The 20441-nt window shown below is 33.8% G+C and overlaps 2 protein-coding genes and 1 pseudogene across 2 annotated transcripts; all 3 read right to left on the reverse strand.

The window, feature by feature from the left end:
* Positions 1-1429: 1429 nt before the first annotated feature.
* On the reverse strand, positions 1430-10189 carry FHY3 (far-red elongated hypocotyls 3). Its single transcript, XM_085750536.1, has 9 exons — positions 9988-10189; positions 3206-5412; positions 3077-3133; positions 2754-2825; positions 2600-2662; positions 2453-2521; positions 2330-2374; positions 1880-1961; positions 1430-1759 (listed from the first exon to the last, which is right to left on the reverse strand). The coding sequence occupies exons 2-8, from the start codon at positions 5375-5377 to the stop codon at positions 1905-1907; spliced, it is 2535 nt and encodes an 844-aa protein (XP_085606662.1). The 5' UTR covers positions 5378-5412; positions 9988-10189; the 3' UTR covers positions 1430-1759; positions 1880-1904.
* Positions 10190-14249: 4060 nt separating this feature from the next.
* On the reverse strand, positions 14250-15691 carry LOC146935376 (F-box protein SKIP23-like). Its single transcript, XM_085750537.1, has one exon. It carries the CDS (start codon positions 15497-15499, stop codon positions 14420-14422), a length of 1080 nt encoding a protein of 359 aa, XP_085606663.1. The 5' UTR covers positions 15500-15691; the 3' UTR covers positions 14250-14419.
* Positions 15692-16962: 1271 nt separating this feature from the next.
* On the reverse strand, positions 16963-17421 carry LOC146935377 (secreted RxLR effector protein 161 pseudogene; annotated as a pseudogene).
* Between the last annotated feature and the right edge of the window lie 3020 nt (positions 17422-20441).

Below are 20441 nucleotides of genomic sequence, written 5' to 3' on the forward strand. Positions count from 1 at the left end.
ACCGCTACTACAAAGTGACTTACCAAATGGTGTTGTTTTCGGAGACTTGCATCAATTGAACATCGTGGTAATATTTTATTGTTTCAAGTTTGTAAATAATTTTAATTCTTGTAGTTAAGCCTGTATTTTCTTTTTTGAATACTACACACGAGAACTTTAACGAAGTAATGACAGGTTATAGTCATAGGATTCTTATTCCTGTTCGAAGACCTCCACGAAACACCACCACCATTCAAATTAAATATGGTCTCTTGAAATTTTTGTGCATTAACCTTTTTGCAGGATTAGACCATGAAGATCCATACGTACATTTAACCAGATTCTATGAGTTCGCTGGTACTTTGGGGGTACCAAGAAGAGGAGACGATATTTTCAAGACTCCTACCTCATTCTTTAATTGGTCCTACCTCATTCTTTAATTGGAAGTGCAAAAAAAATGTATCTAAACCAACAAGCATCGGTCAAGACAGGTTGGCCCAAGCTTGAAGAAACATTCCTAAGTAGATTCTTCAATCTAAAATTTATCAATTTAATCTCTACTATTAAGATGTTAAGGATTAAATTGACAAATTTTTATATACTTTAGAAGCTAAATTGATGACTGTTCAATTATGTTTGGGTGCTTGATATGGGTAAGTGGTTTGTTATTGGGTGACATAGCATTTGATAACATTGGCCAACCACAATGTCACAAATGAATTTTTTTCTCTCTCTTTCACAAGGTTTGTGACATCGTAGTTAGCCAATGTCACCCAAATGATATGCCGTTTGCTATGATGTGAGACTTCATATATTTTGTTAAACCACTTATCTATATTCTTTTCCTTTTATCTATTTTATGTTAGCAGTTAGTTTCTTTAAAAAAAAATAAAAAAAATTAGTCGTTATATTAATATTTACTCTTTTCCAAATTTGAATCTAAGACTTTCAACTTCTTAACTCTTATCTCAAATCAATTAAGTTGTCCCAATTAACCCAACACATGACTGCTTCATACTTATTAGATATTTTAAATTAATCAAATCGTTCATTAATTTGGTGAGAGGACGAGTGTATATATACTGACAATTTTTATACGAAAATTGAGCAATTAAAAATAGAAAAGTAAGTAACTACAAAAACTAAAGAAAACAAAAAATAAGCCCAAGAACAAAATTAAGGGTAAAATAAAAGAAAGTTGTTTTCATATCCATTGTTTCTTAGAAACACATAGAAATGACTAAAAAATCTTCAGCGGTAGTTAACTACCACTGGCTTCAAAACAGAAAATCGGCTATAATTAACTACCGCTAAATTTTTTGTCATTTCCATGTGTTTCTAAAAAACAATGGATGTGAGTTTTAAAAAAACAATGGATGTGAGGACAGCTAACACTCAAAATAAAATTATAGATGAATGCTATTGCACTCTCTTTTGCACATAGAAAGAATAGAAGCATGCAAATAGTACCCACGTCACTAACATAAATAATTTATACTTACAATTCCCCAGTAGCCTAAAGAATAACAAGTTTTTATAATACAACAAAACAATCTCTACATGAGGTTGAATTCTGAAGCCTTACCCCACCTATATTAATATTATAAATATTAAATATTATATAGTACACGTTAGCAGAAGTTATCCTATATTTATTAATATAACAGCATTATATTACAAAATACTGGCCTTGGAGATTTGCCAACATAAACTCAATTGGCCTTTGAGGTATTCCATTCTCTACATCAGATGAGCAGCTCAAAGTCCTCATTTTCCTAGCCTATACATTTAAAATAATGTGAATCACTGCTTCAGCTTTTCATATACAGAGAAATACTCATTTAATCACAAAAAAAAATTAAAAAATTAAAAAATAGCATTGATTCAAAATAACAACTACCTTAATTTAATGTATATAGTGACGCTCAAGCGTGTCTCGATGGATCTTCGTGTAACTGTGGTGCTCTTACATTAGGTTCATCCTGCCACAATGAAGAAGCAACATTATTACTACTTAAGTGATCTTCGAAAAATAAATAGTAATGAGTAAATCATCAATTTAGTTTACAAGATTGTAGGGATCAAGCAATTTAGTTCATGAATCAACAAAATTTCAAGTTGGTCCTTGAATTGAAATTTCTCAAACTCACAAGCCGTTTGAGACAATTTCAGAATCGAAATTGACATCCCAACAAGATTAATGTGATCAAAGATTTAATTTTTCAGGAATCATTTCAGAATTTCGTTAATCTCAATTATCAAATTGTCCGATCCCCGCGACTTCAAGGATTATAATGGTAATTTTTTGAACGGTAATAATATCTAAAAGGCTTCATATAACCATACTAACCCTAATGTTGTATGCGAAACCAGTTCGCAAGAAATCCAGTTGTGCCTGCAAGTTTTGATTGTATAAGTATTCATCAAACATTACAAGGGACAGAAAATCATCTTTAGTATTAGTGAAACATACCAAACCAGGCATGCTTTGATGTGCACCATAATAACCATCGTGGCTGGTTGGTATGGAACTCATTGGTCCCTACACACATAAAATAGTTTGTGTTATTGCAAGTCAAGAAATATTTAACAAAAACTAATCACCATTTCTTCTACACACCAGTCCTTGAAGAGTCTGTTGATTCCCGTAGTAATCATCACGTGTTGGTCCCATTAAGTTCAACTGAACAATCAAATAAGAGGATTATTAAGTTCACTCATTGAACGTAATAATATATATTAGAACTATTGCATTATGTGTATCATAATCATACCATTCCCTGCACACTCTGTTGCGCACCATAATAGCCTTCGAGGGTTACTGCAGTTCTTGTGCTGAATTTGTCCTACAAAAGAAGTTCCTTTTAACTATAAGGATGACGTGTATTCATTTAACTAAGTTCAAATTCCCACTTCATGCTTGATAAAAAAAAAAAAAAAAAATCCTCTAGGTTCACGTATATAGTAAATTCCAACAAGTCTTGTATTGTTTTTTTTAACTAGATATGAGGCCTGTATTTAATCTACAAGCTCAAAGTTGCCAAAAGTATATGATCAAACACTTTGATAGGTTAACTAGTAATGTAGGAGGACAAACCATTTGTTGCATGTTGTCTAGTGCCCCAACATTCATCACTTCTGCCTCCGAGTTCACCTACAATCCAACAAGGAGGTTATGACAGGAAGAATAAAAGGTCTACAAGTCAACTTCATAGAAACAACAAACCTTTTTCTTTTTAGTTGGATTCTTCTTTTTGTTTGACTTTCCCATATTTCTACTTTGGGTATCTTCTTCAATGGAAAGCTGACCATGAGCCCCTGATGTACCAGCTTCTGTAGGACTCTTGCTAGAATTGTTAACACTCACACAACTTTTGTGTGCCTCATTTAGTGCATGGAATGCAATACTATAACTATCTTGAGACAATGATCCCTCTTCGCTCAATTTTAGTGATCGATGACATAAATCATTGTATCGTTGCACCCTAGCCAGCATATGTTCAGATTCTTCTCCCGTGACATTCCTGACTTTTGCATCTTTTGTCCACCGTTTCAAAACATATTGAGATGGGAACACTGAATGGCCAGAATATTGAAGAACCACCAATGCATGTCGACAAAGATAACCTTTATATTCAAATAGCCGACATATACAAGACACCTCTGATTTTACTTCATTCACCACGACAAAAAAGTCTCTGTTTATTTCCATATCATGCACCCTGTGAACAATGTTTGTCTCATCCTGCCTGTCAAGTTTAGGATGACAAGCCACTGCACCAATAATCTCAGCTTGGATCTTCTTGAATACTGTATGGGTGCAAATCCCTGCAACACTCTTTTCTAAAGGTGAAGGAGTTTTCAATGTTGCCACTTTATTCCAAGTATCAGAATCTGCTTTTGCCTCCTCTTCATACCTGTCCTGCAAGATGGTTTCATACTGTTTAACAAAATCTTGCACATAGGTCTTCCTATGAACATATTTGTCAAAGAAGGAATTGACACTTTCAGATCGTTGGGCAGTAGACATGCCACCTAAGAACACATCCTTCATGAATGTTGGTGCCCATAACTTGCGATCTTCATACAAAGACTGCATGCATTCATCCTGTCGAAGCTCAAATCTATCCAAAATTTTCTCCCATCTATTGTCAAAATCATCACTTGTCAATGACCTATATATGCATTTTTCAAACTTTGCCATAAAATTCTCATTTTTTTTAATTACAGGAGCTAAATTTTCAGATACCTTCCCCAGTATATGCCATAAGCAAATACAATGGCAAGCACTAGGAAATACATCTGAAATAACCGATTTCAAAGTCATGTCATGGTCAGTAATTATCACTTTTGGAACTTGACCACCTACACCTTTCAGCCATGTCTGTAATAGCCAAGAATATGTTGCGGCACTTTCATCTGATATCAAGGCACACCCAAGTAATATAAATTGGTAGTGCTGGTTCACCCCAACAAAAAGTGCAAGAGGCATCTTATATTTGTTTCTAACATAGGTCGTATCAAATGACACTACATCAGAGAAGTTGATATAGTCATGCCTACTTTTAGCATCAATCCATAAAAGATTTTTCAGCCGTTGATCCTCACCAAGATCTACTGCATAAAAGAAGTTAGAATTCATACTTTGCATCTGAATAAAAAAATCAAGCATAAGTTTAGCCTCCCCAAACTCCAGACCCAAATTACGAACTTTATCGAATGGATTCTTTTCATTCTTGATACCAACCACAGTTTTGTATTCTGCAAACTGCCTGGCCATCACAGCATACATTCTTCTTGTTTGTTCACTTACTGCCTGGGCTGGTAAAAGTTCGTGATTATGCTCCTTCACAAAGCTATGAATAACCCATTTCCCATCTTGCCTTCTTTTTACATGCATGCTTGCTTTACAATCAGTCTTAGAGCAAGATCTTCGACCAGTTGAATTTTCAGATTCTTGCTTGTTCTGTCGAGCTCGTGGTCGGTTGAAGGATTTATCGTACTCTCGTTTTGTTCCATATCTGGAACAAGCAAACTTTGCATCTATAAATTCTCTTGAGGTTTTTGAACGGCGACTATTTTGTATTGCAGTGTTGAATCCCATTGATCGAGCATATTCTTGGTAGAAAGAATAAGCTTCCCCATGAGACTCGAATTCCATACCAGAAAGTGGCTCAAGATTTGTATCTTCCTTAAACATTGCAATATCAACTGTGGGGGAATTCAGATCTCCACCATTTAGAGCATGTACCTCAATACCAGCTTCAACCATATGTCTGTCGTCCATACCTCCATTGTGCAATTTTTCTTCACCTTCCAACATGTTATCAAGTGTAGTTGTTTCTTCTTCTTCTTCTTTCTCATGTTCACCAGTGGGTAACCTGAGATCTATATCCATGATGAGAACAACTTGCTTTGATGATTTTAAGGGTACTGAAAATTATAAAGAATAGAAATTATGTCAAGCCATCAAGAAGTGTAACAGACATGGAATTTTAATGTAAAACGAAAGGTGGAAAACATAATTCTGTGAGTGCAATGCATCAAGTAGTTAGCTCATGTTTAAGAGAAATGACAGTTCATAAGCATTGTACAAATTTGCAACATCAATCATTAATCAATGCTCCTAATTTAGAAGAAGTGGCAGGAAACTTATAGAAATGGTCCAAATCCTCCAAATTTAGAAGAAGTGGCAGGAAACTTATAGAAGTTGCCGGGGAAAATGTAAAATTGTAAACCAGAGGACCATAGATGGTTGGATGAGAGGAAGAATGTTTTAGGTATCATTTGTAATAGAAAGAAGAATCGATCAAATAGAGGATAGAATATCAGATAAAATAGACATAATAGAAAACCAATAGAATCCCTAGTTAGAAGAGTCGGTCGGTCAAATGGAGGATAGATTACTATGTAGTGATAGAGGAAGACGAAGAAAGCATCGAAGTGGAACTATTAAGATCTAGAATTAAATGGCCCCATTGAAGATTTGGTTTTGGACAAACCATCATGGCATCAGGCTATTCATTAGTCAACTTAGCTAGTGGAAAAAAGATTGGTTTCTGTTGTACTGTTCCCTATTTCCCCCTTTTCAAAATCAATACCTATTTATTTAGACCAATCAAAATATACTGTTTCCTTTTCCCCCCTTTTCACCATCAATACCTGCTTATTTAGACCAATCAATATATACTGTTGAAAGATGAGTTAGGGAAGAACCAAAGCATCAAGTGCTTTTCTTTTCCAATTGATAGTAAAAGTATATTATTTGTTATGCCCCTTGATGAAAGATAAGCTACAGACATTTAATGTTATAAGAAATCACTAAACCCATTCTTTTTTTAGTTCTGATGGTAAGAGAATTTGCATCTCCGATTACATCTCATTATCTCCTGCAAGTCTGTTTCTTCCATGATTACATTGTCTAATGTACCAATCTACCTAGTCATAATCTAACTCTATGCTTTTTCTGGAAGGTCAAAACTTCCATTGAATTGCACAATTAAACAAGATCAACACTAATGAAATGCTACAGCTTTGAAAACCACTAAGGCTTATATATCTTCCCACACACTGTTACTCAGTCAATCTGGAAATGGGTGCTACTAGACACCTCAGAACACTCACTATATATGCACAAAAGTTATAGAAATTAGAAAATGTCATGTTTCAAGTGATCAATTAAAACCACTTGAACCAAGTTGGATCATAAACCAACATTGACAGTTTTTAGAAAACCATAAATCACAAGCTAAATTCAATCCAAATCAAAACCAACATGTAGTGGAACTGGAAATAATATATCATTGAAGTGGGAAACAAGGAGACCCCTACCTAGACAAAAAGAAAATTGGAGGGAGGACAGACAATCTTCTTAAATCCCATTCCCACCTAAAATGGATAAACAGAATGATACCTGGTGCTTTATGATGCAAGAATTGGTGTGGCTAGGAAGGACTGTGTCGTATTACCTAAGATGTGTAAATAAGTGGTTCAACTTTTAAGTGATTAAATAAAGCATGTTTGGCAATTTTTTTGTCACCAAAGTGAATGCCTGATGGACAGAGGTGTGCTTTTACACATTTAGTAAAGTCTGAGGCTTTTTTTAACCCTTTCTAAAAATTCAAACGCTTTTCATTTACAATGAAACTTTGTATAGAGCCATTATTATCATTTAGCAAAACGCATAAAGAAGAAAAATAGACTAATGCATCCCACTTTCAGACTAACAGGGCAAATCTAGCATTCAGCAAAATCATAAAAATTTAAGCCATGCAACTTTAGTCAGGGAATCATGATGCAGAAAAAGAAAATGACTAGCCTAAGTATTAGCAGAGCACAAACATAAACATTAGGAGAAAGAGATATATTCAACCAAAGGATCCACAAAAATTCATTCATATTGAGTACTGCTATCCCAATAAAAGATTCTAAGACCTTTGATTTCAAAAGACCTGTTATGCCAGCAAATATACCCTGATTTTGAGTTAGAATCTGAAAAACAGATTCACAATATATACTTGTATAAATTATGTATCCTCCTAGCAAAAGCAGTTAACTCTATGATGAGAAAAAACATAACATGATACTACAATACAGGCATAGTTAAGAAACCTCCTTTAGCTATGCAAGAAAGCATGCCAAGAAAGATTACATAGACCATAAGACTTTATTCTAGATTCAGAAACAGCCTTTAAGTTACAGCAGAAATGAAATTTCCAAAGCAATTTTATAAGCTCCAAGACTCTCACATTACATTTTCCAAGTCAAATACCGTTAGCTTAAATAAAATTAGACTTCTCATTTTTCTTTGATTAATATCATATAGAAGGGAAGCATTGGTGCAACAGTTTAGGTTGTTGCCATTTGACTTGATGGTCATGAGTTTGATTTATGCAACCCGCTTGTTCTAAAATTGACCTAAAGCCAGTTATATCTATGAAAAAAAATTCAAGATCTTTTAGAGAATACTGTGTTTGATCTCGAAATATTTGGAAATTTTCTATGATATACCATATAAGAACAGAAGTGGCTTCAGTTCCATTGCCAACTTGTGCTATAATAAATAACCAAAAATAAAAAAGCAAATAGTTTGGAGAGAAGTATACAGATGCAACAGTTTAACCTTACATTCTAGCAGCATTACATTGAATTGCTCTATATAAGTGCAGAATAATTCACTTAGAGAAGACATTCCATCAAAAACCATGACTCCAATAAAATGACCAAGAAGGGGCTTAACAGCCACAACATTGGTATAATGGTATATGTCCAAGAAAAAGACGAAGCCTAGCTCATGATGACATTAATTCCAACATTATTAATAGATCTGGATCTAGGGAAACAGAGAGTTCAAGACAAAACAAAAATCTGAAAACTGAAAACGTCAATTTGTATTCTGAATCTGTGTTGCTGAGAGCTCAGTTTTCGACTTACATAGGGATCATAGTCGCCTCTAACAGATTCATAACAACTGTTAACAGCTGTCACTAACAACAGCCTCTCATATACGTGCGTAGATACATTAAATCATAGTCAAATACATCATAGAAAGAAAGAAACAAACAAACAAATACTCTGACAATCATTTACGACGAAATACGGAAATCATTCTAAATTAAATGCAAAAGAACCGCAATGTCAACCAACACAATTCAGCCTGTTTTCTGAAATCAAACAAACAAGAAGCACAACAAGGTAACCTATCTAAATTCCAATTCGAAACTGAAAAATTAAAATTTCAAACACAACACAACTCTATCATCATGCAGCAGATAAGAACTCATCCACACACACAACTCCATCACAAAAAGAACATAATCGGAAAAACTATAATAGTGAATTCATTCATTCAAGTCACATTTTCCATATCGAAATTCTATTAAATCAAACATAAAAGAAAACAACGCAGCGTGCACATTCAAATTGACGATAAACTTGGCAGAATCACAGCACTGCAATTTCAATAAAACCTAAACTTTAATGCTTCAACAAAATCACGATGCCACCCTGATTTCGTCAAGCTCACTATCAACTCAAACATGTATTAAAACAAATGTCATCAATCGCGGATCATGAGAAATAGAAATTTCATCGAATTTCGCTATGCTACAGTGCTATAATGCCGATATTCGACAAAACTTTGTATTAAATAGTGTATCGCAGAACAATAAAACCTAAACTTTAAAGCTTCAACAAAATCACGATGCCACCCTGATTTCGTCAAGCTCACTATCAACTCAAACATGTATTAAAACCAATGTCATCATTCGCGATCACGAGAAATAGCAACTTGTTCGAATTTCGCTATGTTATAGTGCATTAGTGCCGATAATCGACAAACTTTGTATTAAATAGCGTATCGCAGAACTTCGCTATGCGATAGCGCTATAGTGCCATAGTGTCGATAATCGACAAACTTTGTATTAAATAGCATATCGCAAAACAATAGCAGTTAATTCAAATTCCACTACGCTATAGCACCGCCGAAACTACTACTCCCTCCGTCCCTATATGTAAGCACCCTTTGCCTCTAATAAAAGAGTGCTTACATATAGGGACGGAGGGAGTATTTGACAACACTCACTAAAACAAACAATAAAAACTCAAACAGACTGCCACCTCATACAATTCTATACCTAACTAACTCGAACCAAAGCATATATAAATAAATGAGCTGCATTGGTTAATGAGCTCCACTATAAACGAATTGTTCAGAAGAACCTGAGTTCGATTCTTGAGTGGAACAACTTTTGTCAGATTTTACCTATCTTTCGATCGAACTCCGGATTAACCGGAAGGTTAACATAATATAAATAAGTAAATAAATAAATACATTAATTTCAAATAAAAAATCACCAAAACTAAATATAATGTAAAATGTAAAATAAGCATATTCCAACTTATAATAGATAATAATTAACGATTTAATGATACTAAAAAATATTTAAAAAAAAAAAACAAATCTAAGGAGAAAATTAAAACTAGTTATTAGTGTGAAATTGAAGGTACCTGAGAGAAAATAAATGAAAATTGAAGATGGTGGTGGTGATGGTGATGATCTGCAACAGAAAGTGGTGTGGAAGAAGAGAGATTAGAAGAAGAGTTCACGCGAGGTGTATGAGCGTGAGATGGTTAGGGTTTACAAACGCACTTGATTTGTTTCGTTTACCAATCCTCTCTCTTCATCTTTTCTTGCGTTATCTCACCGCTCACTTCGCACGTGTCTGATACCTTCGATTTTATTGTTCAAGTTTTTTTTATTATTTATTTGCCACGTCATTTCCCGCTCGAGATTGTTTAATAATGTGTTGTCTTTTGTGAATGAATGGGTGACAACAACTATGACATAGCGCGTGTTATTTTGCATAATGGACGAGGCGTTACTTACCTTGTCCTTTTTTTTCTAGCAAGAGTTTTTTTTTTATTAAAATAAGGAAATGATAATCATTGCCCTTGGATGGTTACTTAAAACAAAAGAGTTTTTCTTAAGTTAAAATTAAGCTTGACAAAATTCGACCTCATTTAACCAAGTTGTTTGGGCTCACTGTCAAGGAGCTCCTTCCAAGGACGTACCCGGAGAATATCGGGTTCGATTCCCAAAGGGAACAACGTTTGGCCAGTACGCATGCCTCTACGCACGAGCTGAATTAGTCGCCCACTTTTGGTGGGTCGGAAACCAGTGTAAAAGCCAAATAAAAAAATTTGACCTGATTTTGCAACACGACCCAATTGCAACGGGACGAGTTTAACTAATAAAAGAAAAACAATGATCAAAATAAGAAACAAGCCAAATAAACAACTTAAATAGGGATCGAGTTTGGATTAACCATCATATTATTTGTTCCATTCCAATTTAATTTAAAGATAAAGATATTTTTAATATTACTTTATATATTATTTTATCACACTCTCACCCACAAACTCGGACTTTCTAATTCATGAATGAAGTTTTGCATTATTTAGGTTCATGCTATAAATTTGGTGTTTATACATGTATTGTGTTGTGATGGTTATTTTATGTAGAACCAAAGATGACGACATGACAAAAACCAAATTTGTGCGTTAAAAGGTAATATTCAATTTTGTTATTGTTGATCTATTGATTCAGGTCACAGAGTTGTTGTACACAAGGGTGTTAAAATCAACAAAGAAAGTTACAATTTTTATTCAAATTCTTGTCTCAGTGATTCTATTATAATTGTGGATGGTTCTTTTATTGATTATAGGTCTGCTATGTTAATGTTAGTGTGGGGTTCGGGTCAAAAAATTGGTATGAGATAATGTTATGATCGGGTTCATGTCCGATCCGACTTAACGTATCTTTTATACATCTCTGTTAAAATCATTTCATTTCTCAAAATAACTGAAAGAGATATACATTAAGATGCTTGAAAAAAAATCAAAAGAAAATTAATAATAGCGGAACCCATTTAGTGGTAAGATTCATTATCTAACTTTTGTGTTTATCCCTCTCTAAAATGGAGTCCTCCTTTTATCTTAAGAAGTAAGAAATGGAGATGATCGCAACTTGTTTTCGTATCAATACATGTTGTATTTATGAAGTTTTCAAGGTAGTTAACAATGATTACTCTATCAAAAAAATTGTGGGGCACATACAGTAGATTCTTCTTTGTAAACCCGATTTTCTTTGAGTGAAATAGTCAAGAATTGAACTTCTAATCAAAAATATATGGAAGCTTTTTTTTTACTCAAAAAATATATATACGAAAGCTGGACTAACTTTTCAAAATAATAAGAAGTGATTTCTAATGTGTGCAAGTCATTTAAGTAATGCAACTCAAGACTTGAATTCTTGAATGCAACAGGCTCAAAACGTGTCCTTCTAAAGATACATAAGCAACTAAAAAGTCTCAAAACATTATACCATAGTGCTGCATTCTTTTAAAACTCTTCATCCAAGGGACTAAGACACAATTATGGGTATTTTGACCAAATCCCCACTACTACATTTGATTATATCATGCCAATTATTCTAGATTTCATGCACATATAATATAACCAGTGTTGAATACAACGCGGGTCACACTAATGTATCATAAGGCATTCTCCAAAAACATATAAGAGAATTAATATATGTATTAGAAGACAATGTGAAGACTCAAAACACATGTAACCATTTACATGCACAAAATCCACCACATCAGAAAGCAAAAATAAAAGCTTAGAAGCATCCAATGTTGTAGTTGTAATGTCTCACCAAAACAGCATCATGCCATCTCTCTAAATTTCATTCAAGCCTCCTCCGATTTCCGACAAGATACCTTGAATGCATGAATAATAAGCACCTTGGATGATTAAGTTTGATGATTTGTGAGAAAAACCATAACAAGCTCACCAATTGTAACAGAAAACAATACTCACAACATGCACCCTATGCATTCATCTATTAATTTTTCGAACCTTAACGAACGAAATCTTCACGTCTTGTGTTGATGCTTTCAATTCGACTTTCCTTCACAATTATGAGTGTTCTTTAGTCCTTTCCAATACTACAGCAGCAAAAGCTGCCACAGTAATTATAATAACCTCTCTACCCATATCATTTGGCTTCCTATAACAGACCTCATACATTGTCTTGGATTTTCACACCACTGACTAATTGAATAGTTGAAACCTTTATTTTTCACTCTTAACGAAATCCACACTAATATGTTGTACAAATTGAAAAAATGTAAAATCCTACAAATCATGGAGTCTAAATGCTCAAAAACAATTAGATAAAACTTTAATTTTTGGTTGCTCTTATTCTAACAGCTTAGCCTACACCATGAAACATGACAAGTAGAAATAATAGTTTTAAAAAGAATTAACTACTCTATTCTGTTGACCAAGCTTTATTTTCAATCCACCACTATTAGTAAATATAACACCATTGTACAGAAATATCACAAGGACAATCAATAGTAAGAGCACTCTACCAACTCTGAAAAACTGTTTGATCTGCATTTTAAATTTTAGGAATTAATAGGATAACAAATTGGCTATACTTAAGTACACATCAACCATGATAGGAGTAAATAAACTAATATTTGCATTTTCGCTGCAACCTATGGAAACAGTAATTGAACTAATGGTGTAATATAAAATATATCATATGAATATTAGCATAATTCTATAGAAGTCGGAGACAACAGACACAATCATTTCATGGGAATGTATCCATTCATTCGGTATTCCTGTACTATTTCTTTCACAAAATAAGGGTAAACATTCATTAGTATTTTGAAGTTTACTAGTATTGTCTGAAAATAAGATGCCAAAAAGAAAAACATAATATTTAGTTCAATGATTTTCCCTTTTGACCAACAACTACCCGTAACTTCTCTTAATAACTTCGCAACAACTACCTCTGATTACACTCTTCCCTCAAAACCAGGGCATCTAATCAAAAACTTATTTGCAGAAACTCTCTTACAACTCAATAGTTCAGCATAACTACTTCTCACTGAAACTCCCTCTTTTGCTGGTATACTTATTTTGTTAACAGATTTTGCACTTGGCAAGTAGCTAGGTTTGATCAAATAATGATATTATATGTTTAATACCATCTAAAACCAGATGCTTCAAATTCTTGGTGTATGATCTATCATAATCAACAAAAACAATTGCATAAATGATAATTTGGGTTCCTTAAGATTCAACAATGAACAATCCTAAAAGAACTCCAAGAAGCTCATTTAAAGACACTTCTATTTTCTAGTAATAATCATTAGAATGCTTTAATGATCCACAACTTCTGAGGATCCTTTAAAAACATTCAAGTTGGAAAAGGAACAGTCATCAAAGTGTGGACAGTGTTGTCTTAGTTGCTTGATGCACTAATAATTCTGACTTAAGCTTTATGCCAAAAATCATGTTAAACAGGATTTCAGGATAAGTCAACCTCGTTTCACTTGGAAATAATCTTCTACACTTCAGTGATATTAGCTAGAAAACAACTTCTAAGTTATAATGTATAAACTATGTCGAAGACCAATAGTCCTTGCATTAAATCTCATGTTGCACTTGTTAACCCCTTTCTTATTAGTAGTGTGCCTTAGTTTGTGATTAGCTTCTAAATTGAAGTATTAATTTCTAAGTTAGGAAAACAAAAGCTAGTTGTATATGAAAAAGTTAAACGAAGGGGATTATGAAAAAATTGAAGTCCAGATTCCAAATTCAACTTATACATTTTGATAGTAAACAATGTAACAAAAGGAAATACTCATAGTAAACTAAGCAAAACTCAATGTAACAAAATGAAAAACTCATTAAAGTTAAGCTAGGGTTAGTAAGAAAAACTCAATGTAACAAATTTAAGATCATTTCAATATTTATATTTCTACATTTTATACTATTCTAACAAAAGGAAACTAAGCACAATAATACACTATCAATCACAATCACATTAGAAACTTTCAATGCAAGATAGCATACTCTTCTATAAATGCATCTCGGCGATCCACTCTGGAAGTCGCAAAAATAACTTGAAATAATCGGGATAATCGGACAAAGGCGAAACCTGGTCTCGATCCAAATGGTAAACACTCATTCCACACTCCATGTCATCATCCATACTGATCACACAATTTCCATTGGCAAAACCCAAATCCAAAGCAGAAACGGAAAACGAACATCCATTCCCTAAAAACAAAACCCTATCCCCTAAATTAGTCAATCTGACCCACTTCTTCTCCTTCTCATCAAGCCTAAACACACGAATCATTACATGATCACCACCATAATTCCTATCCACTATCAACAAATCACTCTCAACCAAGCAGAATCTAGAATTATAACCAGAAAACGTCTCAGCCACTAAATGAACGCTCAAATCCGGTCCAACCATCACAGTCTGACCAATATCATCTATCACATAAGGCCGCCCTTTAAAAATACAGATGTCACCAAAGAAACACCTTGACACAATGGGGATCTTCATCCAACCACCATCCCCGCCGCAGCAACGGAACATCCACAGCTCCCCATAGTCATTGAATGTGACAATGACAGGATGTTCTTGTTCCCCCTGAGCGACGACGACTTTTTCAGGATAGACATCACGGCCATATGGATTCTTTATATGTGGGTAGCTCTCAAAGATGTTGAAGACGGGTCCAAGATCAATGACAGAGAGCTGATTAAAATCGACGAGGAGATAATGTTTGAAAATTGAAGGTAAACGTCTGTGAAGATTGAGAGGGTGCCAAATTTGAGATTTGCCGAGTAAATTTGGACCGGTTCTGATCAACCAAGGGATTGGGGTTGTGGGTGATTTGATGAGAAAAATGTTGTGTTTCATGACGTAGAATACGGATTCGTTGGGAGTGTTGTTGTTGTTAAAGAAGGGTGGAAGCTGCTTCAATAAGGGTAAGTGGTAGGGACGACGGTGGTTTGAGACGGAAGAGCGCCAAGAAGAACAAACGGATCGAAATCGAATGAGATAGAGTTCACTGTTGTTGAGTTTTTCAGATATTAGTACAAGAAGTTCCGTTGGAAGTTGGGACCAATCTGCTGCCATAGAAAGATTCTTCGACTATTCGGTTCGTGGCGGTAGGGTTAGTGGCGGACGCGGTCACTGGTCAGTCGCCCGATGAAAATGGCCTGTGTGTTTTGCCCTAGAACATAATAATAGTGAAATGTTAGAGGAGAAAGAGAGGAAAAAAAAAAGTGTATCGTAACTGAAAGTTTCGTCAATAAACTCTGACATTAACAAAAAAAAAATATGATGTGACATTTGATTGTCTACGTGGCATTGTCAAGTGTCATGTCACGTCATAGATGGTAATTTTTTGTTTCAATTTTTTTTATATGGTTATGAGCAAGGAAAATGATATAGAGCACGACAGCATTTTTCGTGCATGTTGCACGACAACGTTGTTCTCTCTTTTATTTGATGAGAAATCACAAAATATCTCTTGTGAGTTGTGATTGTGTTATGCTACTATAGCTCAATCTTATCCTATTAATTAATATTTAAATAAACTCTGAAGGTTTATACTTTATTCCACCGAAGAAAACACTCTTTTGGAGTGTAGTGGCATAGATGATCACAATGACCATAGCAATAAAGAATATTGATGCTTATTTTTTGTTTTAGTATATACACCCTCCGGTCACAAATACTCACTCCGTCTCACAATAATTGTCTCTGTATCAATTTTTCTTTTTCTCAAAATAATTGTCACTTTAGAATACCAATGCAACATTTATTATTTTTTCCATTATTATACCCTTATTTATTGAATTTCATCCAACTTAACTACTCCACTAACTGCAATTAATAAGGGTGTTTTAGTAAATGAAACTAATTTTACCATCAAAATCGACACAATTAATCATTTCCTTAATAATCGTGTATAAACCTTAAACGACTATTATTTAGAGACAGAGGGAGTATATGCAAAAAATTACTTTTTAGGTTCATTCAATAAATGATGTATGTGGTCTATTTAATAGTCCACATGCATCATTTATTGAATGAACCTAAAAAGTGAATTTTTGCTTATATTTATGACTGGAGGTGTACTTTATTGTTTTACTTTTAGTATGGATAAACTAGTATTAATATTCAAGGCTATTCATTGAGCAAATTGTGTGTAGCAGCGTGTCGTGCAAATTCGTGGGAAAGGGAGTCGTGCGATATAGCACAGCTCTATGAGAAAATATCCCCTTTGAAATTTTGCACTAATATGCAAAATGCCACTAAACAATAAACAAGATAATGAATATTTATTAAGTTAAAAATTGGTTACATAATTGATTGGATCTTCTACATCTCCAACAGTCTCCCACTTGCACTAGAGTCAATCAGTCATGTATCTCAATCCTATTTCCCACTTGTTTGTCAAAGACAATTATGCCAAGTGCATTGGTGAATCGATTTGTTGCATTCTCTTTTCCATCCACCTTTTCAATCTTAACGTCACCACGTTCAATAATCTCTCTGATCAAGTGATATCTTCGAAGAATGTGTTTTGATTTCTAGTGTGATCTTTGCTCTTTTCCTTGAGCAATTGCTCCATTATTGTCACACAATAATGATACAGAATATTTTATCACAGGGACCACTCCAAGTTCATATATAAACTTTTTCATCCAAACAGCCTCTTTAGCAGCCTCACTTGCTGTTATATACTCGGCTTCTGTATTCGAATCTACTACTGTAGCTTGTTTGGACCTTTTCAAACTTACTGCATCACCATTCAAAGTGAAGACATAACCAGAAATAGATTTACTAGCATCTTTATCAGATGCAAAACTTGCATCAGTGAAACCTTTTAGTTTTAGTTCAGAATCTTCATAAATGAGGGATTGGTCTTTAGTTCTTCTTAAATACTTAAGAATGGTCTTAACCACTCTCCAATGTTCCTCACCTGGGTTTGCTTGATATCGACTAGTTACACCAAGTGCATAAGCGACATCAGGACATGCACAAGTCATGGTGTACATGGTAGCTCCCACTGCGCTAGCATATTGTACTCTACTCATGTTCTCTCTCTCTCTCTCTCTCTCTCTCTCTCTCTCTCTCTCTCTCTCTCTCTCTCTCTCTCTCTCTCTCTCTCTCTCTCTTCAGGAGTTTTCGGACAATCATCCCTACTAAGAGTACCTCCAATTCCTACATACAGTGGTCATTTAAATTCTTTTTATGATAATCCTATCACCAATGTCTCAACAAGTGGCATATATAGTGTCCCTTATAAAAATCTTACATCATACCTACAAAAAAATAGCAGAACTGCGTGATAGGTTAACTCATCAACAACTTCAAATTACGGGTGTTCAAAACCGAATCAATCCAATAGGAAAACCGCACACCGAACTAATCCAAATCGAAACCGCAAAAAATCATATTTGGTTCGGATGTATTCAGATCATTTTTTTACTCAACTGCATGGTTTGGTTTGGTTTGCGGTTTTGATTTTACCAACCGAACCAAACCAAACCAAACCGCGATATAAGAAAAATACTAATTAAATATATATCACTTAGACCAATACTCATAAAAACTCAATGGAAACTTTAATAAAATGCCATATTTTTTCTCTTGTTAAGTTTCTTCTTTGCTTTTTCTTTCAAAAATGTATTTATGTGCTACTTGAACTCTTAGAGAATGATAAAAACTTTAATCTTTTGTATTTCTTACAAAGTTAGATTACTTTTTGTCCACCATTTAATTTGGTCTATGTAGTTGAGAATATTGTTGGATAAAAATAAAATTCTAATGTTGGATAAAATTTAAAACATTACTGAACCAAACTGCATTGGTTTGGTTTGGTTCGGATTTTATTTTAAAAGTCAACCGAACCAAACCAAACCACATACTTTTTTATCTTGCGGTTCATATGACTTTTAACCTCAAAACCGAACCAAACCGCATCACGAACACCCCTACTTCAAATAGACTTTCTGGATCATACTTGGGAACATTTTGGATGTGATAGTCACCAAAATCAATAGTTGTTTTAATTATGTAATTTTATCTATTTGTCATCATTTTAAATAAAATGTAATTCGTGCAAAATTTTTAATATTAATTTTTGTATTTTCAAATTATTTAAAAATGTGGCAGAAATTTAAGTTCGTACGAAAAATAAATGTTAGTTTTTTTTGAAGGAAAATGCAAGTAATTATATAATTTAATATTTCATTTAATAATTATTATTTAGTAAATAAATTACTTTTGTATGTGATAATGTAAAGTTATTGGTCGGACTTATTTAAAACTCTTTTTTGTTTATCACTATTGGAGTCATCAAGTCTTCAATAAGTACTTTTAATAAAAAAATTATAAATAAACGATGTATACATGTGTGACTCAATTAAAGACTTTTTTTTTAGTTTAATTGATGTTTTAAGAGAAAAATGAAAAGAAGTGTGATAAAAAGGGGTAGCATGCAAAATTCAAAATAAAAGAGTGGGAATATTCAACCAAGCAAAATTTAACAAGTGGCTTAATGTGGAACAGAAAGGGCAAAATGGGCTTTCTATTAGCACAGGTTTAGTTTAGATTTTACCTTCATTTTGTTTTGTTGTGTTGTTAGTTTTTGAACGAAGGTTGAATTTGTTGTTTCCGGCTCCGTCTACCGTAGGAGACCTGAATAGGTCACCTACCATAGGAGACTTGGTGTTTGTTTTTTTTGTTGCAAAATGAATATAAACCATAGGATGAAGATTAACTAACCTTTAGATCAAAATGCTTACTATACACCTTCTCTACCACGCCACTGATCCCACTTTCTCTCTCTCCTCAATGGATATCGGATAATCAGAATAACTGAAGAATTGCTGGGAAAAACTCCAGAACTTGATGATTTAATTTTTTTTATTCAAAAATGGAAAATAAAAATTAAACTCAATCGATCATTGTACATTGCTTTCACAAACCAAAATTGAAACCAACTATTACATTCACAAATCCAGAATTATTTTTTAACAAGTATGTAATTCAAAGATTCACCTCACAAGATATAATTTATAAATAACCAACAGATAAAATTAAAAATCATTTTTAAGAAAGAGGTTCAGCTCAGTGAATCAATAGAGACTAGAATATTTTTATTTCTTTTCATATTTCAAAATATCCTAATAGTTTCAACCTTTCAAGGTATGAACCAGACACTTGTTTGAGCATTTGAGGCTTCTTTTATGTGTTATATTGAAGGCAGAAAAGCTCTCCCTTTTTAAGATGCAGGTTGTTGTGGTAGTTGTGGGTTTGTTGAAAAAAGAGAAAGTAGTCAAACTTGCGGTGGTGGATCTGCAATTTTGTTTTAAGTTGAATTTGTCTATCACCAAAGGTTTTGTTCCTTTGGGTTGTTTTCCTTTTAAATTAATAATTATTCGATAGACATAAGCACAATTAGTTGAATGTAATGTAATATGTCAGGTTGGAGTATATGATGAAGGAAAAAGAAAGGTTTTTACATGAGTGATAGATCTACCCTGAATTGTGTTGATATAGTGAAGAAAAAAAATAGAGCATGAGATTTCAAGAGAGTGAGTGAACAGGGATCTAGGAGGTAGTGGAAGGTCCAATACGGTGGTTGTCTCATGTAATCAATGAGAAAGATGAAAAATAATCAAGTGCATATGGTCTATAGTATAATCTAGTGTTATTATCAATCTAATGGTTTTGAAAATTGATACACTCTTCAAAAAAAAAAAAGAGTAGGTGATGCACGGTAGGAGACCTATCAAGGTCTCCCACCGTAGACGGAGCCGTTGTTTCCACGCTTTTACAAGTTGTTTTATTATTTTGATATAGATAGATTCGAGCACAAGAAAGACAAATTAAAAACAGCAGGCATATCATAAAATACTTGTCAAATCTATGAGCTATTTTTCTTCAACCAAAATAAAATCTATGAACTACTTTGACATTTTTTTCGTTATATTAAACTAATTGTAAATTTGTCCTCGTGAGCTTAGCTCAGCTGATTGGGACAATGCATAAAATATGCAAG

Source organism: Medicago sativa, chromosome 3 (assembly GCF_051527215.1).
Source record: "Medicago sativa cultivar Bolivia chromosome 3, Bolivia_mono, whole genome shotgun sequence".
NCBI classification, from domain to species: Eukaryota; Viridiplantae; Streptophyta; class Magnoliopsida; order Fabales; family Fabaceae; genus Medicago; species Medicago sativa.

What these genes read in the sequence shown, in the direction of transcription:
- FHY3 (XM_085750536.1), bottom strand. Translation starts at nt 5,377, where the DNA reads ATGGATATAGATCTCAGGTTACCCACTGGTGAACATGAGAAAGAAGAA. An exon ending in TAGACAACATGCAACAAATG is followed by an intron (nt 2,826 to 3,076) that starts GTTTGTCCTCCT and finishes CTTCTTTTGTAG; the next exon opens with GACAAATTCAGCACAAGAAC. An exon ending in AACAGAGTGTGCAGGGAATG is followed by an intron (nt 2,663 to 2,753) that starts GTATGATTATGA and finishes TTGATTGTTCAG; the next exon opens with TTGAACTTAATGGGACCAAC.
- LOC146935376 (XM_085750537.1), bottom strand. Translation starts at nt 15,499, where the DNA reads ATGGCAGCAGATTGGTCCCAACTTCCAACGGAACTTCTTGTACTAATA.